The 21438-nt window shown below is 40.3% G+C and overlaps 1 protein-coding gene across 1 annotated transcript in view; it reads right to left on the reverse strand.

Moving 5' to 3' along the window:
- The window catches only part of LRMDA (leucine rich melanocyte differentiation associated), a 753700-nt gene that overhangs the window by 133637 nt on the left and 598625 nt on the right, over positions 1–21438 (reverse strand). Inside the window, 1 exon segment of the mRNA XM_082225164.1 lies at positions 6566–6650. Within this exon segment, the coding sequence (XP_082081290.1) occupies positions 6566–6650 (85 nt within the window).

Raw genomic sequence — 21438 nt, forward strand, 5'->3', positions numbered from 1 at the left:
CCTCACAGAGTGTTTGTTGTGGGGGAGGAAGGGAAAGGAGAATGGTAGCCGCTTTGAGACTCCTGAAGGGGAGTGAAAGGCGGGATATCAAATCCAAAAACTCTCTAAACAGTGGAAGGGCACCGGCAGTGGGAGGCCTCATTAGGGAAAGCGTGCCTCGGTTTAAGAATGGTTTCGGTTTAAGAACTGACTTCCGGAACGGATTAAGTTTGTAAACCGAGGTACCACTGTATATGTTTTATATTGGCCAAGGTGGAGCCAAGAAGTTAACACCAGCACATTCTGACTCATACTGATAGCTTCTGAACTTGGAGAAGAAGTAGGAAAGAAGTAAAGCTTGGAAGGAAGTGATCTCCTTTACTAACAAGTAGTTACTGAACAGAGAAGGAATCCTTGAGGAATAAGAACAGGCTACTCTTCCTGTCAATCAACCCTCACATGTTCAGCTTATTGCAAGCACTATTGCTTTACTCCCAACAAAAATGGTTTGCTTGCTTGTGGGCATGGGGGTAAGCTCTCTGAAGTGTTGCAAATACACTATGGAAACCAACAAAACGAAAAACCTTGATATTCATAACCACTTCTGCCTGAAATGGAACTCCAATATATTTTAACCACTTACATTTCCCCCCTTATTCATCTCATTGCACCATATTAAATGCGTTAAAGCAAGCACTTCCTATTTATAGTCCATGATTAAACATATTTTATGATTCCTCAGGTTAACTAAATGATAAAAAAACTACCCACAGGGGTTTTTTTTTTAGATGGTTCACATTAAGAAGCTTCACACAGATATACAGAAAAATCAATTGCTAAGCATAAAGTGCAGCTCACATTAAGGAAACTACAAACTCTGACTAATTATGATAAGTTGCTATGTAAATTACTCTGTGACATTCCCAGCAATCAATTTCAAGTTTAAATAGATGAAGCCTCCGGCTGTAAACTGGGATAGGAACCTAACAACTGTATCAACCACCATCACCACAGTAAAGATTTGCAGTGATAGCATGAGCCAAATAATTACCTTTTGGGAAGCAAAAACTTATCTCTTTTTTATGCCAACATTTTTTTAAAAAAAGGAATTCAGTTTTGAAGTGTGGAAGAGGTATATTGTACCCAATGCACATCCTTTGAGCCTAGTCCATCCATACACCCCCATTTTAGCAGTGATGTGGACTTCTGCCACCCCGCCCCCCTGTGCTATCAAAAGTTTCTTTGAAACAAGATGGGTATCCCATTAGTCACCTTTTCCCATACAAGTTCCTGCAAGGATGGCACATCATCATTCCACTTGTGGCTGCATTTGGAAAGCTTGGAACTTCTGCTATGTGTTGAGGATGGGGGACTGCTTTTAAACTTCAGGTGCAGCCCTTGGTCCACTTTCTAAAACTTTAATTTACACCTGTGACAGAAAAGTCCTACAAAACCATGTTCTGTTCTACACAATGAACCAGGAGGCATGGATCAACTCAGTTTGCTGCATATCGCAGAGCAAACATAGTTTAGAGAGATCCTTTTGTGTTGTTGTGTGCTTTTATCACCTGCAAATGTGGACTCACTTCTTACTCCTCAATTAGGAACAGATCCAACTGGGAACAGGTTACATGGCATTTATTTTTTGCCATCCACTTCTTACTGTCCTGCCCTGTGAATAGTCATTGTCCTTCTAACCACTGCCTGTTCTTTAACCAGTTTATCAGGACACACACTCTTTATCTCATAACAGCTAAGTGAGGGGCTTCATCAAAAGCTTTTTGAAAGTCCGTCCAAGTACATAGTATCTAGTGGAAGAGCGCATCTACATGTTTTCGACAAACTAGGGAACAACTCTAGGACTAGTGAAGCACGACAAAATTCATGAAGACTAAATATTGCTGAAGACTTTCAATTGTTTGCAGCAGTAAGAAACAGGAATAAGCAAACAAAGGAGAAACAATTCATCCTTTTAAGTCAATGTCTATTTTAACTAAGATTCCATACAGTTTACTTTGCTTCATCAACACTAATCATTCTTGATCAAGAAGCACTTTATTTTCTTTCTCCTGCAGGGTATCCCTGCGATAAAGCAATAGGTATGGTAGTTGAAGATGAGGTATAGGAGGCTAATGTACATGGAACCTTTACAAGTTTTAACAAGGTCGCTGGTTACTTCAGCAATTAACCTTCTGCCTGTACATTTAAAGAAAAATGGCATTTCACTATTTCTTCTTACAGCAGAATTACTGTAACAGAATTGCTGATAAATATCAGAGCTTGAACACTGAAATTTCTCCATGTTCAAATGCAACAAATTCTTCCCATTCTTTTGTGCACAACATATGCACTTAAACCCCTGCAAAAACCTGAAACTTGGTAGGGGAAAAAATGGACGTTTCAAAAGATTCACCAGTTTGGATGTAGCTCACTGTTTCTAATGCCATGAGATAATAGGGGAAGGGAACATCATGGCAGAGGACATACCTACCAGGCCGAGATGACTATAGGTAAAAGCTAAAGGTAAAGGACGCCTGGACAGTTAAGTCCAGTCAAAGGTGACTCTGGGGGTACGGTGCTCATCTCTCTCCAGGCTGAGTGAGCCGGCGTTTGTCCGGCTGTTCTAGGTCATGTGGCCAGCATGACTAAATTGCTTCTGGTGCAACAGAACACTGTGACAAGTGCCAGAATGCATGGAAATGCCATTTACCTTCCCTGCCGCAGTGGTACCTATTTATTTACATGCACTGGTGTGCTTTCGAACTGCTAGGTTGGCAGGAGCTGGGACAGAGCGACAGGAGCTTACCCCGTTGCACAGATTTGAACCGCCAACCTTCTGACCAGCAAGCCCAAGAGGCTCAGTGGTTTAGACCACAGCACCACCTGTGTCCCCAAGATCACTATGCAGTAGTCTGAGTTTATTGTCAAAAAGAAAGCAATAGACATCTTTAAATGGTCAGAAACATTAGTTCTTTTCAGTGTTTATACATAGAATATGCTGAAGGGGAGCGGGGATACATGGCTAGTCAATTCCCAGTGTCAGCAAGCCCTTCTGGCATGCCCCCAACACCTGTATGCTTTGAAAAGGTTTCCAAATGCTTCCACTTTGGAACATAAGCAACTGAGGTTCCCAGTGGAGAGGAACACCTTACAAGCACTGTGCATAGTATAGCTATGACTGCCTGCCTGCCTGCCTACCTGCCTCCAGCAGCATCTGAAATTTAGTCCTGAGGCATGCAGTTCTTGAGAGTTCTCCCTGTCACCACCTTCACTCTGGTAAATTAACTTAGGGAAAGGAGGGAGGAGTAGCAGCAGCAAGAAAGCCTCTTGGTGTTATCATGCTCCTAGTGATATCACTGAAATCCATTTGCAGTGGGGAGTTTAATAGAAACAAATTTGGAATGAGGACCTGAAGTATAATAATTAGGTGAAAATAATTAGTTTTAATCAGTTCCATTCAGTAATGGGTTGGGGACAGTTCACCAGATTGCTTCCAAAGATCCCCTTGGTTTTTTAAAAAAATGGGATTTCATTTGGCATGGGGAGAGGGCCTGTGTTCAGGAACCAAACATTTAAACTGCTTGGGCACATACAAATAGTTGCTGGTTCTTTGGATCTACGACAAAGATTGCAAACTAAGCTGAGTAGGAAAAGCATAGCTTCTGTCATATTTTTTTCCTTTGTTCTAAACGAAGGAAAAAATGAAGTGGAAATTGTGAAAATGTAGCCAAACACAGATGAGTTGGTTCTGTTTTTCCTCTTTTTGAGCCCCAAGCAGAGTTAATTTACAGCTGCCTTAAGTTGCTCACAAGAGATTCAGTCTTGTAAACAAGCCCCTCTGGAGATGAACAAAGGCAGTGGTCATTCTCTCCCTTAGCTTCAGGCTGCAAAGAATTCCCGAAAAGCTGCCAATATTTACATATGCAATAGCTGATTCAATCTTTTATGTGAGACTGAGACCATTCAGGGAATAGAAAAACCTTAGGAGTGAGATTCCAAAATGGCATGTTTATGTGTTTCATTCTTTTCTTGGTACACTCTTGACTCCAATTAGGTTTTGTGAGCTCAGAGAACTTCTTTGCATTCTAAAGAAAAAGTTGATGGCTCACATACAGTCTTCCAGCAGGATGTTCCAAACTCAATTCACAACACCTGGATTTCTGGAAAACATCCCTTAATTACTATTTCCTTGAGGATATATACACGTTAACTGTCAAAATGAGCCAATGGTATCTTGCTAAGAGCCAGTTTTACCTGACCCTTGGATAATTTTCCCTCTCCTTATTCACACAGGGTGAAATCTGGCCAAACTTAAATATTTTTAACTTCATCTCAGACCTGCTTAGCAACTTCCCACTGAAATCTCAGGGACTTGAAACTTTGACTGAATTGCCTCCTTCTCCCTGCCCACATGGCTATGCAATTCAGCTTGAAATACAGAGAAGAATACTCATTGGTTTGAACATTTATTAAAAAAATGTATCTTTAACCCTTCATAGGAGGGTTCTAACAGGGGTTAAAAAATGAGAACATTCTGATTTTGTATCGGCTCAATTTATATGCTGTATAAATAAAAATAGCGCACTGCATAGTCTCTGGTTCCAACACAAGTCTCTATTTGGTAAGGCTACCTTGTTGATACGCGACTCTTACTTTCAAATTCTCCCTTTGAGGAATATATTGTATTATGCTTTCTGCAGAAGTGTGCTACTCTTCTGTTTATTTTATCCCGACGGCAACAATGCATCCCCCCGTTGTTCTTTATTTCTTTATTGTTTGTTTTGTTTGTATATATATTTTTTAAAATCTAGCAAAATGAATCATCACAAGCTATAAACCGTTAAAAACTACCAACTCTCGGGGTAGATTTACAAGTAGATTTATTTTTTAAAACTACTTGTATCTATCATCCATCTTTCCTGAAGCTAAACTAATGCACAACTAAGTACTTTCTTATCTATTAATAGTATCTCCCTCAAAGGGCCTTCAAAATCTTTACGCGCTTCCTCAAATGGTGTAAACTCTCCTCAGAGTCTCAGCTTTCCTTAGTAATGTGTGCTCAGTTTTCAGTAATTGATAAAACGGCAGTCTGAAATTCATCCAATCAAGTTAAGGATGTTTCACCTATCAAAATAAAGAGCTAAATGTAACATAGCATCTAAGACAATAAAGCTCACAATTTCAACCTGCCATTAACTCACCAAGAGGCCTAAGGCAAGCCACTGACTTAGTTTGCCCTCCGACACTTGGTGAATAATAGTTGTCCACCTAGCAGTTTTGATTGCAACACCATGAATAAGAAACACTTTGAAAAATAACCCATGGATGAATACAGATGACCAACTCACCAAGTGGTAAATGCCGGTATGTTTGCCCATATCTTAGCAGCTAAAATGCAATGAAATAGACAGCCATGGCTGGCTCTGTAGGATTCCGCAGTTGCTGTAGTTCTACCCCTATTCACTTACACTGTTGCTATGGAGTTTCTTGAATCAGTTGCCAGGAGCAACTTCACATCATTGGCTCCATGTTCTCTCCTGTAGCCCTTACAGATGCATCAGCGCCCTACTCAGGTTGCAACAATTTATAGCAGTCAAACAACAAATGGAGGGCCACAGGTTCCCTATTGCTACCACAAAGCATGACTACAGTTCTTTGTCTGGTATATTTAGTCACTTACTTTACAGGACTACCACGAGAAAGGAGACAAGATTGGAAACCTGCATAATGAACAACTAAGGCTACAATCCAAAACCACAACCCACCATGCTGGAGTGAAGGGTGGGGGTAAATGGGGCAAAAGTCTCCCTTCATGCAGCCCTACGCCACTCTAGTGGCCTCACTCCTGAGGTGGAAATCTTCCCTTTCTACCTGCCAAAAGAGCATCCCATGGAAATCAGCAAGACAGGACAATTTACAGAGTGACTAAGTCAGTACTGGATCCATTGGATTTCCAGCTGACCTCACTGTCAACGCTTGATGATATCAGGCCTGACCTAGGCTGGCATAACATGGAACAAAGTTTTGCCTGTCCCCCCCCTTCTACCCCGACCATTCAAAATACTTCCTTTACTGCAGTTGTTCATCTCCTTCCTTTTTATATGAATACAGCATTTTTAGTTTTCAATGACCTGTGAGATAGATAGATAGATAAGATTCCTACCCTTTAATGGTAAACAGAGAATGGTAAGAAGAAGCAAATGCCAAGTAAATGTGTACTAAAGCAATAGTAAATCACAACTTGAACTGTTAATTGGAAAATAAACATATTTTAGTATTTTTAACATTTACAGATTTTTTAAAAAAAATTAAGGGGAAAATTCAGTTGTCAATTTAGCAATATGTAACATAATTGTTGTTGAAACTGAAGCAAATGTTATTTAATAGATTATCTCCCAGTAGAATACCTGTAAGGCTTGTTGAAATCTGTTAAAAACTAATTTTGTCAAATGCATTGTTCTCAATATCTCAAAAGTCTGGTGCATTGTCTCCAGGGTGCCTACAGAGAGGTAGTAAAGTTTAATGGCCTTACAGTGAAGTTTTTCACCTCACAGTCACGAATGACAATAGTTCCTTTATTTCTTACCTCTGTGGTTGGTGAGGTCCCTTGATCCAGTTGGCAGAGGTGTATAGCTCATCTGAGGAGAAATGGAGGCAGCATCAGTTGTTGCCTGGGGGGAAGAAAGATAAATATAATTGATGCTTGTATGTATATTTCATTGAGAGGAAACACTCACAAATGTACACACAATGCAAAGTGCAATATTAGAAATAAAATTAATTTTGCCACGTACCCAGAACTTTGATTGGATTTGGGAAAATGTAACTTTCAAGTGACTGACATGGTGAGCAAACTCTTGTTCACTTTTTAGGTTTTAATTGTTTTCATGCCTTGACTGTACCACTTCAGGCTGCAGGCAGGGGTTGATGTGATGCTATGCTTCCCCCCCCCCAAGCAGAAGCAAGCTGTTAAACCATGCTTTGAAACTTGCCCCAGGAGTACTGAAGTCTTTATATCACCCCTCCACCCTGTCTGGACACTAAAATGGCACTCTGGCAATCTGCAAGTCAACTCCAGGAAACGGGGTATGGAGCAGGCTTGATTTGGAGAGCATTACGGTATGCTGCCCAGAGGGTATCAGCACAACCAGCTCCCACAAGCTACCTATGGAGAGAGCTCCACCTCTACCAACTGCAGCTTTGACCACTGGATGTGGCCATCCTGCCTTGTAAGCAAGATTCACTACTCTCAAAATCCAAACTACATGGAATATATTAAGTAAAACAAACTATAAGAGGCAAGTATGAGTTTTTAAACAATAAATCTCAAACTCTGTTATGGAACATACTTAACTGTCCCATAACAACTGGAATATCAAATAAACCTATAAACCTTGTAATAACAGGTCTAAATTAATTTCGAAACAACCAAGCACACATTTAATTATTTCCTACTGGAGGGTGAGGAATTTTAGGCCTTACTATATTTACGACTAGGCATTCTAGGAAGCAGTAGCTTTGCTATTACTAAATCTTACTTTTTCAAATGCAAGAGACGGGTCTTGTTTGTAAATCTGTATTATTCTAACATATATTACTTTAAAACATGTTTTAATATTAGGCCAACTTTTGTAGCATATTAAGCCAACTGCTGTAGCAGTACCTTCCGACAGGAGTTACAAGTTGAGTTCAGAGCAACTAAACCCAGGTAACTACTCACAGAAAGATAACTGCACCTACTGATCATTAAACCCATCTCAACTTAAAGTGTGAAAGCATGCATTTCGATCTAAAGAAGACACACTTTTTTTTGTTTTTGTTCTGTAGGCGAAAGACTAAACCTACAGAGGAAGAACTGCACATGCTAACTGGCACAACCAACATGGCTTTTTCCCTGTTCCCTACATACAGTGTAACAGTACACATAGCAGAAGAGACAAGACTGTCTTCCATTCCCACACTCTTCCCAGACAGGCATGTGAATTACACCAATCACATCTGCAGCATCGGAGGCATGAAATACTAACAGGGTGCACACATGCACGCACACAGGAATATTTTCTAAAGGAATCTGCAATATCTTCCCAAAGTATTAAGTATAAGAAGCATTAATAGTATGGACTGGCCCTAGCAAAAAGGAAGCGACAGTTGAAACATGTGCTTATCTTCACCTTTAGCAACCAAGGTGAATATAAGACATTCAGCCCATTCCAGCTTTGGACAGCTCCAGCAGACAAGTCTGATGTTTTCAGTGACTCTGAAATGGTATGCAAAGCACAGGTGCATACACTACACTATATTTTGACTTTGTCTGCAAATCTAGGTAGTATGTTTAAGCTTTTGTCACTTATTTAAAGAATGACCTACAAACCCCCACCCCACCCCCCAGTTTCTCCAATGGATAAAAAAAGATGATGCGGCTCCATTTTAGACATTTCAGATATTTTCTGTCTGCACAAGGGCTCTTAGTTGAAACCCTGATAATAGCAAAGATTTCTCTTCGGTACTTTTAATCTCAATTTAGGCTGTTGACAGTTTGATGATAGCTTTTCTTAAAATTACTGGAAGGAAACTCTGCCTTTTCAGCAAATACCACTGACAGATCAAAATTCAAGAACTTCCAAAAAGGATACTGGTGTGAAGGGACAATTTAGCTTTATTTTCCATGTTAAGAAAAGGAAGAACAGAAGGGTTTCAGATAGGTCTTTTCGTGCTCTTCTGTGCATAATTCCCTGTCAAGGATACAAGAGTCTCATTACCTCTGCACTAAGTGTTCTGTTACAAATGCTAGTTAGTTCTACATCAGGACTATCATGCACAAGTGGTGACTGGCTGAAAAATTCACATAATGCGAATAAAGTCTGCGTAAAAGAAAAAAAGAGCGCCAATCGTTTCTCATTTTTAACTACTGAATGACACCATGCCCTTACCAATTTTCCAAAAGTGAATTGTAAAGAATTATGATTCTTTAATATTTGCCACAATATTTTGATACTGAAAGGATTGATGTGCGACAGCTCATGTCTACAGATAGTTCTGACAGTCATATCTGAAGTTTCAGTTACACTGCAAAAAATGACCTTGAATGGATCTTGCTGACAGATACAAAAAAGAAAGAGAAACAAAAATGAAGATATTTCTCCTGCCTAAGAGAAAACTGGCAAATTGTTTCCAGTGTGAATGTGTTAGCTACTGTCCCTGCCAACCACCATTCCATATTCCAGACAAACTGAATTAATTTACCAAATGTACTTAAGACACCCAGAAAACATACTATTGATTAGCTTCATATCCTTTGCTGCTATTCTCGTGCCACCTCCAGTAAGTAATGGAAAGGAGGGATCAATTGAACAGTCTGATCCATGTCCTGAAGCAGGGGTGGGGAACATTTTCCAGCCTGAGAGCCACATTAACTCATGAGTAACCTTCTAGGAGCCACATAATGTGGTGGGAGGGCCAGATACAAACATGGATGGAAAAACACCTCTCCATCCTTCTTTCAGGCAAGCCAGAGCACTATCACAAATACACATTACAGCCAGATGAAAGCACTTAAGTGTGGTCTCTGGGAATGAGTGTGACATAGAAAGTCTCAGGGGCAAAACAGAGAAGTCTGGAGGACAGCACTTGCCCTCTCATCCTTAGGTTCCCCACCTCTGAGCTAGTGCACCAGTGGAGAAGCTCTGTCTCCTAGGTCTGATTACTCCTATCAAGCCTTGGAGGTTGGTCAACTTGCAAAGGAGGAACCAGGACAGCACCAGGAAACTGGGCATCAAGGGACCCACCCTAAACACAGTGCATAGATGTGTGCGTGTTCGTGATCCAAGATCTTGGTGCAGCTTTTTGTCCATACAATGGGCAATGGAGAGGGCCCCTTTCTCAGCTTGAAGATCACACCAAGATCACAACTTCCAAGCTGTAGTACAGGGTGATGATAGAACTGGCTTGTCATGCTCTGGCATGACAAAAAGCTTAGAACCAATTGATCTGAAATTGACGAATTTGACCACCCCTAAAAGAAACTGAAGTTCACTATGTCTAGGCAAGGGGGGGGGGACTGCCATGAAAGCCTTAGAAGAAACATCAGTCAGAAAGTTAGACAAGAAGTTGTATTGTCTCTTTTTAAAGAAAACTGAATAGCAATAAGAAACTCCTGGCTCCACCCAGATACAACTACATCTTGTGCCACCTCGTGAGCCACCTTGTGCCACTTGTCACATAATCACTGTCTGCAACATTCAATGTACATGCATACAGGCATAGGAACAAAACAGGGGGTCAGGGTTTGGCCCTGCCCAGACCCAGAATTTGAGGTCCACCAGTAGATATCCATGCTATCAGTGACCATGAAGAGCCACTGAACCTATGCATCCTGCCCCAGGGCTGGAGATCAGAATACAAGCAGCCTAGATTCATGGTTGGCTCTCAGACCCCCCACCCATTTCTCCAACAGCTGGAGGAGAGGAGACAAGAAGCCAGGGAGTTTTAGGGAGCCTGAGTCTACTTGTGGCAGATAAAGTAAAAAGTAAAGGTGATTATTTTTCAGCTCTTCCACCCCACTCTGACTGGCAACCAGGAGAGGGTGAATTATCCAGCTTATCCATTTTTATTATTTGTTAGATATATAAATCTAACACCCTTCATCATAAGCTATCAGGGTGGTTCACAGAATCAAAAAAGCTCCCAGTCTGAGCTGCTTCTTGGTGAATCTATAGCTCCAAGCTCCAGCCATCCTGAACTGGGAAACACCAGCCTGGAGTAGTGTTGTGTGCAACACTCCTAAAAAACTTTCCACTAGAAGAAGAAGAAGAGTTTGGATTTGATATCCCACCTTTCACTTCCTTTAAGGAGTCTCAAAGCGGCTAACATTCTCCTTTCCCTTCCTCCCCCACAACAAACACTCTGTGAGGTGAGTGGGGCTGAGAGACATCAAAGAAGTGTGACTGGCCCAAGGTCACCCAGCAGCTGCATGTGGAGGAGCGGAGACGCGAACCCGGTTACCCAGATTACGTGACTACCGCTCTTAACCACTACACCACACTGGCTCTTGAAACACTGGCACTACTGATATTATTTCCCATTTCACTTTTTTTGGGGTGGGTGGGGGATGGATAGAATCTGCTGAAAATGCCATGAGAATTAGTAACAGCATTAAGGTAACGCATGCAATGTTGAGGCCTTCAGACATCCAGCGTGCCTAAGAGCATACACACTTAAGCAGCCTTTAGATTTCTGCAGGAGCACTATGCAAAGCAGAGCTGGAATTAACTGTTAAGGCAGATATGCAAACATTGCTGCAAGAGCTGCTACCTTACCTTCTCTACCCATAATGTTAAATAAGGCAAAGTTTTACAACTTGTGCCACCCCACTGAAACTCAACATTCTTGCTTTACCCAACCTCAATGGAGGAGGAAATAGGAAGAGGAGCCTGGAGCCATTGGTTTCAGTGGCAGTCCTAGTGGGTAGTCCTAGCCTTGATGTAATGAGCAAATTAAATGCTAGCCTTGAATAAATAAGACTCTCAAACGGCTGCTTTTTCAACAACGCTGCAATACCTGAAAAGGAAATATCCTTTAAAAACATTGTGATCGTTTTATTTTCACTTCAGCAATGGCAATTGCTTATGAAAAGTAGGATTCTGTCAAACCGTTTGTCTTGCTTTATAGGATGCAACGTTGCTGTATTCCAAGGAGACTTGTTAACAGTTGGTATCCTTCCATGTGCCGCAGCTAGCGGTTATGCCTGTTGAAGGCGGTGTTCCCCTACCTCTGACTCTTTAAATATTTATCCAGGATATGTGAGAAATTGTGCTCATTTCTATCGCATGCTATAAATTCTTCACACATGCACACACATCAATAACCATAATAGTCACTAATATATTGCACCTGACAAAATTTTACAACACAGGAAGAACAGCAGTAAGTCAACATCCTCTCCGAAAAGGATTCAGAGCGTGCAATGAGCACTTACAAAAAGGACACTGAAAATTGTTAATTGCATGCGCACACACACACACACACACACACACACACAACCCTCATTTCCAACACTGAATATATTAACCATGACATACAGTTAATTAAAAGGAGCCAGTGTGGTGCAATGGACAGTGTCCGACTGGGAACACTTTGATTCATACTGCTACCTACCCAGTGGCTCTGCTTCTTGAACCAGGAATACAGGGGTGCCGAGACAGATGGCACAGGCTGTGTATTCACTTAGGCTTCAGAATCCCTTTCAAGCACAAAAATGTATAAGTTCAAACCCCATGATTGCCAGGCCGTATGAAGCATCTGTCTTGGCCAGCACAGTATAGGTCTTCTGTCTTCGCCAGGCAATAGGCAGTACTTCCTGTTTGCTGTACTCTAGCTTCTAGCTCTAACACCTGACCTCCAGGAATTCTGAGTTTTGAACACCGCACCCTCAGCTTGACCTTGACGCCTGGTGCCCTATCACTATTGATCAGCTTAGTTTGGCTCATATGGTTGTTAGAAGACAATTAATCTATACACCGGCTCTGATCTCTCTCTCTCTCTCTCTCTCTCTCTCTCTCTCTCTCTATTTCTGGGTGGCTGCAAGAATACAAACGTGACGAATAAAATAAGCATTGCTGATAGCAGCTTAAACCCAAGAGCGTAGGACAGTCAAGATAGCTGGCCTATTTAGAAAAGAGATGTAGTAGTTACAGACGGATTCTAGGATAAACATTTGTCTAGAAGCCAAAGTCTTGCAATTCAGGTAAACAAGTACCCTACAAGACAATAGTTTCACAATACATTCAATGGTGCATGTTGCAGGCTGTGTGCTTATGTCACATTTACTCATTCTTAATGTGGATAGCTTATGTGAGGGCCCCCAACTGAAAATTTCACTGTCTGGTTTCAGCATCATGTAGTCCCCCCCCTATTTTTAATGAAAAATAGAAAGACTCTAGCCGTCACCTCTTGAAATATAATAATGGCTTGATCTTTTGCTTATGATATAAACGCACACTTTACATCATCCCAGGACTGCACATCCATTCCATGTCATTTCTTCCTCCCATCTATAAAGTGAAGGTGGATAGATGTTTACCAGTGCAAGGATATCCAATCTTTTCGGGCTCATTGATGAATTTGCAAACCAGATAATAATGGTGGGCACAAGACCCATGCCATCCACAACTAATGCAAACGTTGACAATAGTCACAAAATAGCCATTCACATTTTTATTGGTCACATTTGCAAACTATGAATGTGTATGACTGTGGGATTTTTCAGTTGCTATTAACTGGAGTTTTTTATGATATTTGATAAATACAGTATGCATTCTCATCATTTTCCAAAAGGGAAGGCCAGGGTTGGAAAACTATTTACACAGGAGGGGCACAAAGAAGAGGATGGCAAGTGGCAGGGTAGGTTTCTCCCTCAAGAAAAAATACAAATCTCCCCAGTACTTGACTTTTATATTGACTTTAATAGGTAAAGGTAAAGGGACCCCTGACCATTAGGTCCAGTCATGACTGACTCTGCGGTTGCGGTGCTCATCTCGCTTTATTGGCTGAGAGAGCCAGTGTACAGCTTCCGGGTCATGTGGCCAGCATGACTAAACCGCTTCTGGCAAACCAGAGCAGCACACGGAAACGCTGTTTACCTTCCCGCCGGAGCGGTACCTATTTATCTACTTGCACTTTGATGTGCTTTCGAACTGCTAGGTTGGCAGGAGCTGGGACCGAGCAATGGGAGCTCACCCCATCGCGGGGATTTGAACCGCCGACCTTCTGATCGGCAAGTCCTAGGATCTGTGGTTTAACCCACAGCGCCACCCGCGTCCCTACTGACTTTTATACTGGGCCATAAACAGACTTTGGTGGTCATCACACAATAACCTCAGCATCAAAATACAAGTTCCAAGTGAGAATGAACTATCAATTCCGTAGCTACAAATAAAGCTTGTACATCACCTGAAACACACTATTTTTAATGGTGTTCATTCATTCATTCATTCATTCCTATATCAGGTATTCAAACCACCATCAGGGGTTCATTCATCTGAACATCCTCCAACAGCATATATACTAACAATGCTCTTCTGCTGTTTACATAGCACAAACAGGTTACTGTCTATGCAAAAGAATAAATGGACACAAATCCAACATCAACAATGGCAACTTTAATATACAATGGTACCTTGGTTTACAAACTTAATCCGTTCAGGAAGTCTGTTCTTAAACCAAAGCGTTCTTAAACCAAGGCGTGCTTTCCCATAGCAGCAGGGGACTCAGTTTACACTCAGCAGGAAGCGGAACATGTTCTGCTTCTAAGGCAAAGTTCACAAACTAAGACACCTACTTCTGGGTTTGCAGCGTTCTTAATCCAAGTTGTTCATAAACTAAGCTGTTCTTAAACCAAGGTACTTGTGGGAGGATATTTTAGTTCCTATGATACTCTATTGTTGACCAGAAAACCACAGGTCAGCAAAAAGACTTCAACAAAAAGATTTCAAAGGAAGGCTTCAGTATGAAACTGCCAAGCTATATCAGATATTTGAAGCTTTTCAACTTGAACTTAATTGAGATTGAAATTATATTTTTTGCAGCCCAGAAAGTATCTGTCTTTCTTTCAGTGTAAAATTAATATAGCAAGAAATACAATATTATCAGTCATTGCTGTAGTGAACGGGAAAGGGTCATACTATTCTTATTTTGTATAGATTTGGTTCTGCAAAGAAATGCAGCAATCCTATTGCTACCCAGAAGTGTAGTAGAGGACAAATTCAGGACAATATATGGGTGACAGGGTAACTGACAGACCTGGATTCTCTATGCCAGTAGTTCTCAAAGGGTGTGGATTGCCACACTTGTGTGGTAGGAGAGGATGGCAAGTGTGGAGCGAAGATTCAAGAACAATCAAAGAAACATTTAAACGTTTCACTGTGGTATGGCATAGTATCATTTAAATAATAATAATTGCAGAATATGCATAGATATCTTTTCAGAATTAGACCCAGAGCATCAAGTGATACTGCAAGCTCACATCTCTCATTGAGATTGTATACATACTTAAGGTACATATGTAAGTGGCTCATTTACAATAATATTTTGGGAATGAGTCATTTTCTTATGTAGTTGCATTGTTTTATACTTTTTGCATGTCCCGTGATCATATTAGAAAATAGCTGCGTTCTTTGTTATCTATCAAGCACTGCTAGGAGTTGTTTCTTTTTGTTTTTCAAATTATTTCTTATCAATAAAACATTTGGAGTGGCACAAGCCATTTTTTATTCTGAAAGTATGGCCCAGAGAAAAAAGCGTGAGAACCACTGCTCTGTGCACTGGCAAGTGAGTGAGGTCATAATGAAGCTTAGCACAGAGGAAATCAGAATGTAGGAAAATAATCAAGCAGAGGCTTCATACTTCTTTCATTTTTGAGGATAGACCAACACCTATTTGCAAAATTGTTTCCATATCCCATTATAAATTAATGGTTGCATTTCAGCTGGTTGAAGCTCACAATGTTTTATAAGTTGAACCTATGAAATCAGAAATTCAGTGCAACATACTCCCAGAAAATTAGGCATAGCAGTTCTGGAAGACTGTGCGAGTTCTGAAATGTTCGAAAACCAAAAACTCAATACGAAGCTGAGTGGCACATTCGACTTCTGAGGCGTGTTCTAAAACTGGAGCATTTACTTCTGGGTTTATGGCGTTCAAAAACTGAAATGTTCGTAAGCAGAGATGTTCGAAAACCGAGATACCACTGTAAATTGTTTTTTGTGCTATGTACTGCTGTTAAGCTGCTGCCTTATGCCTTTTGTTCATCCAACTCAGAATTGTCCCACTGGCAGTGGCTCTCCGGAGTTTCAGGATCCTTTTTCAACTCTACCTGGAGAAGACAAGGGACGCACCTGGGATCCTCTGCAAAGTAGATGTTTGACCCCTGAACGACATACATACCTTCTCTTTCAGCTATGGCTTTTTGAGGGGTGTGGCTCTTTGGGTCTATCATGATGAGTTCCTGTACATCAAAATTTACCACCACACCACTTCTGCTTCCCACTGCAACTCATGGTATTCTGATGACACTGTTTACAAACTTTACTGATCATTCTTCTCTCTCGGCTTGAGGATCACACTTCTTTCGACTGAAAAGCTAGGCTTTAATGCACAAAAGCAATGCCACAATAAATTTGTTAGTCTTTAAGGCACCACAGGAATTTTGGCTGTTTTTGCTGCAAGAGGGAAATAAAGTGGCCATGCTGGAAAGGTATGATGTAAACATTATATGCATGACAATGTTATTTATCAGCTTGAAAGAAGAAAGACTTCCTCTTAAGGAAGGTACATACAGCTTGCCTCCTACTGCAAAGTGGGTTTCAAGTGAGAGGAAGGTCTGGGCTCCTGTGTGATTGATTTATAACCAGTGACTGTTATGTTTGAGATGATCCAACAGGTGGCATGCCATCCCTGCCCAGTCCAGTAGCTTGGAGACTTTCCTTGCTAATGGCCCCAGGAGCTTATTTTTCATTTTAAACATTGCAATGGCACAGTATACTTTGGGGGGCATCTATGTTGGTAAACTTGCAGAATAAATTAGTCATAAAGAGTTATTTTAATTAGGACGAAATACCATCTGTATGGCATTATTGCAAGTGGACTAATCTTTACCAGCTTAATGAGATGACCTGCTAAGTAACCCCACATAAAAGCAGCAACTTGTTTCAAAAAGTGGTTTTTCAGACATTTGACCATGGCCCCGAACAACAGACAAGCACTTCATTATGGGTGAAAAAACCTTTACTTTTCACTTTATCCGCCACAAGTAGACTCAAGTTGCCCCCTAAACAGACCTTATTGTTGCAATCTGCTGACGATTGCAGGAATTATTATAACAAATGTATTAAAATGAATGGAAACAATATTTTTAAAGGCAATAAATAGGGCCCTGATTAATCTCAGAAACTAATGGTTTATTCTGGCAAATCATTAGCAATTATATTGTGAAGGAATGTATTTGTTACCACTACAACTTTATTTCCAGCCCAGGAGAAAACAACTATGTTAAAAACCTATATTCACGATAAAACTTTTAGCTTTCTCTTCCATCATTTTATTCCACAGCCTGAGAAAAGCCTGAAGAAAACTAAAAACAGAAGCAAACATCAGGATGTGTTAAGGTTATTCTGTGCAACAATTCAGAGAGAGGATCAGTAAAGAAAACCTGATCCATACAACCATAGCTATGGAAGGAAATGCTAAGTCTTTGGAGAGCAAGTACATCATAGTGTATAGAGACTTGGATACAGAGACCAGGTTTCAAATATGCAAATTCATTAAGTTCATTGTGTTACCTTGGGTCAGTTGCTAACTTACAGAATGTTTGGTATATAGCTAAATCATGTTTAGAGAAGACCTATTGAAATCAATGGATTTAAATTACTTTTTAAGTCCATGGATTTAAGTGGGCCTGCACTGAATATGACTAATGTTGGATATCACCCAATACACTACAGAGACTTTTCCTCCTGCTTGGTTGCTACAGGCTTTATATAACACTTTATAATACCGAAACTGAATTACATTTGATCCAAACATTCACATCCTCTTTATTTATAAAATTTCTTAGGTTGCCTTTTTGTTAAAAAATTGGACTCAAAGCAGCATACTAGCCATAAAAAATGCAATAATAAAATAAGGAAAGGAGCATATTAAAAACACACCATTATTAAAAGCAGATTAAAATAACATAAAAGTTAAAATGAGAGTTGCTGGGTTAGTCATTATTAAAGAAAAGTTTACTAAAAGAGTCTAGCTTAAGAAATTACTTTCATGGGACGTTTCCTAGTTCATCAGATGCTAAAGTAGAGCTGGAGGCTGAAAGTCACAGAAATGTGTACAGCTCATACTATAGGTCCCCACGGAGATCAGAGAAATATTGAAATAGACCATTAACTGATTTCTCTGACTTACAGTCCACAGTTTCACCCTGGAACCTGATGAAATGGGTGAACACCTATTAAATCTCATGCTCTGTTGGGGGGGGGGAATCATTTCTGTAAATCTGAAAGATCCAACTGGACTCTTCTAGTTTTGATTTATCTCACAGCTGTGAATTGTAGAGGTGGGTAAATATTCTATAAAGAGTTCATTATTAAAACCTGACCCCAAAGGAAAAGTGGAAGTAATGGAGACAGCTGAGTTGGAGAGAGAACAGGAGTGTGAGAGTGAAAGTAGGAGAAGGGAGGAAACCTTTCCATAAATGAATGAAGACTTGTTAGTTCCTCTGAATATGGATAAATAGTGGGCACCAGCAGGGACCACTTTGACTTTATTCTCTTCTTCTTCAGGCACTTTTAAGACAGGGCACTTGGTCTTAGGGTGAAGGCACACAGAAAATGTTAAGTATGGTGGTTTCTCAATGACACATTTGCTGCACTGAAAATAAATGCATCAGAATGCCACAAATGTGACTTATAAGTTGTCTTCCAAACATGGAATGTTTTGTTTGTTTTTATCCTTCCACATTTCCCCCAGGGGTAGCCATTTGAGTGTGCTGCAGAAAAAAGGAGGGGTATTGCAACAACTTAAAAACTAACAAGAGCATCTAGTCCGTTTCCACCAGATTCATAAAGTGTTCTATCTAGGTGGGGATGGGGAAGATATTTGATTCAGTATTCATTTAAAGCTATCAAATCCACACTTTCCAAAGTAATATGCAAACCAAAACACAGTTTATCCTTCAAAATTCGCACTGAACTGACTTTGCAATGCAGTTCTCCAACCAAACAGTGATTACAAAAATGCATATATTAGGTGAAGCTGTGCATAAATAGGAATATATTCATGAAAACAACATACAAAACTGCATTATATATGGGGAAACTGTTTGCAAGGATGTGTACATTAACTAAAACTGCATATTAAAATGTGTTTATTAGGAGAAAATCACAATACAGTGGTACCGGGGGTTACATACGCTTTAGGTTGCAGACTCTGCTAACCCAGAAATAGTGCTTCAGGTTAAGAACTTTGCTTCAGGATGAGGACAGAAATCATGCTCCGGCGGTGCGGCGGCAGCGGGAGGCCCCATTAGCTAAAGTGGTGCTTCAGGTTAAGAACAGTTTCAGGTTAAGTACGGACCTCCGGAACGAATTAAGTACTTAACCCAAGGTACCACTGTAAATGCTGGTGAATTTTCATGATGTTTAAAAAAATAATAATCACGAATTGCTACAAAATGTGGAGAACTGTACATATCTGTAGGTTTCTTTTCTGAGTTAAATGCAAATTCCATGTAGAGACAGGATATATCTTCTATAACTACCACATCCATCCTGATTGGTAGGGGCCAGTGGTTAAGGACAACACAAAATAGGCCTGTTATGCTTGGAGACCGACCGCACTCCTTCAAATGCTTTACCCTCTGATGGAAGCAGAGAGAGGCCTGTGGTCCATCTTAGCCAATCCGCTCTCAACCACAGCTGTTTTTTCAAAAAATACCAAGTCTTAAATGATGCTCTATTCCAAATGAAATAGCATTACTCTTTTTCTTTTTCTTTTTTTTGCTCTTGTGAAACCTAAATGCCAGTGTAAACTAAACATTTCTAGGTAATTTATTTCAGGATTTAAAGAAAATAACAGTTCAACATTTCAGACATTCTTCAGCTTAATGAATAGTGCCATTGTCTTACTTGCAATCAACAGTGTGAACTTTACATTTTACAACAAGCACATCAGTGTTGTTTTTAACATATTTTCATATAAGATGCTACTTTAAAATAAAGTGCGCACACACGCAAACAGAAACAAAGCTTTGTTGGCATTGGCTGATGGGGGAAAGAAGGCATAGGGCTGTTTTTCAAATTTTATTATGAGTATAGTTACAATTGAAAGGAAAGTTTATACATACAAAAACAGCAAGGAAAAATGCAAAGTTTGATATGAAAAGTATTCTTCTATCTTTACTTCTCACTTGGTTTATACAGTACGGGCTTGTCAGGGATAAGCAAAGTTTAAAATGGCCTGAGGGTACAGCCTCACTTAGTGAGGAACCACATCCTATGCATGATCAGGCTTCATAACCGAATTCAGGTGCAGAAGGAGAAGTCTCTGGATTGTCTGGTAATAGTAGAAATACTGGGATTCTTGCCCTGGGGCCTTTGCCATGTACTTTCTTGCCAGTCTCTGAGCTCAGGCTTCTTCAGCTCAAGCTGCAGACTCGAGAGGTCCTAACTATATCTTGGCAGGCAGGTAACTGCTGCTTACCAGGAGGAGTGAGGTGGCTGGGAATTTAGCATGGTGCAAAGGTATTTGCGGTGCCAATCTGTCACACCTGCCAAGGCATTTGCATGGTGCTATATTCCTTGTTGCCTTGCCTCTCTCACCCCTGGTAAGTAAGAGCAACCCACCTGCTGGAAGCTAACAAACTGACTCTGGCCAATCCAGCAAGCTGCTCGTGGCATTCTATGTAAAATCTTATGAATTGCCAATAAACCTATTTGCAACCTCTAAATGACCTGTTTGCAATATTAACACATCTACAAGCAGTGCATGCAGTGACAATGAATAATGTTGAAACCGGGCACTGGGAGATAGACATTCATGGGTCTATATCTATTTTCAGACATTCACCAGATTATGAGGGATTCACAGCATTGCCTTGTGACTGTGTACATCTTTCCAATTGTGGACATATATTTCAATGCTCATGAATCTGATGAAGTAGGCTATTGCCAACAAAAGCACTTACTGCCATAAACCAGGTAATTTCTGTAAGTAATGCAGCACTGTTTCAGAACTAAGAAGGCACCAAAAATTCTACTTGATTGTCATATGCAAAGGAGTCTTTGTCTGCTGAGGGCCACCCCACCCCATCTCTTTCTTCCACCTTACAGAAAAATGTGTGGTTGAGAGCTGGGTGTAGCTGGATCAGAAATGTTAATCAAGGCAAAAGATTTCTTATTCATTTAAGCTTAATTGAGTGAAATCGATAAGCGCCTAATGTATGGACATTATTTTGGGGGGCTCCTGAATGCCAAAAAATTATGAGCCAGCAATCTGCTTTGGTGAATCAGACCTTGAATTTCCATCTAAAAGTAGCTTTGAATTATGACTGGAGATAAGGTGTAAATGTGCAAGGGAATTTTATCCATGCTTCTCCCATGAATCATAAATGAGGGGGGGAAATTACAGTCTAAATTGCACTTAAAAGGAATAAAGTCTTTTCATGTCATACATGATTTATCAAAATGATCTCATTTTAAGGGTACTGTGGTTATCTTGATTAATAACATTAGTAAGCATGATGAATAGCCCCTTTAATGGTAACACAGAATTTATCGGCAAAAAAAATCTACTTTTATCCAAAAGGGTAGGAAGTAAAATATACAAAGAAACAATTCATTGCAGATACTGCTTGAGTAAACTTTCTGCAAATATATTTTGATTCGGTGTGTGTGTGTGTGTGTGTGTGTGAGA

This window comes from Podarcis vaucheri (assembly GCF_965113315.1).
Source record: "Podarcis vaucheri genome assembly, chromosome: 5".
Taxonomy (NCBI): Eukaryota; Metazoa; Chordata; class Lepidosauria; order Squamata; family Lacertidae; genus Podarcis; species Podarcis vaucheri.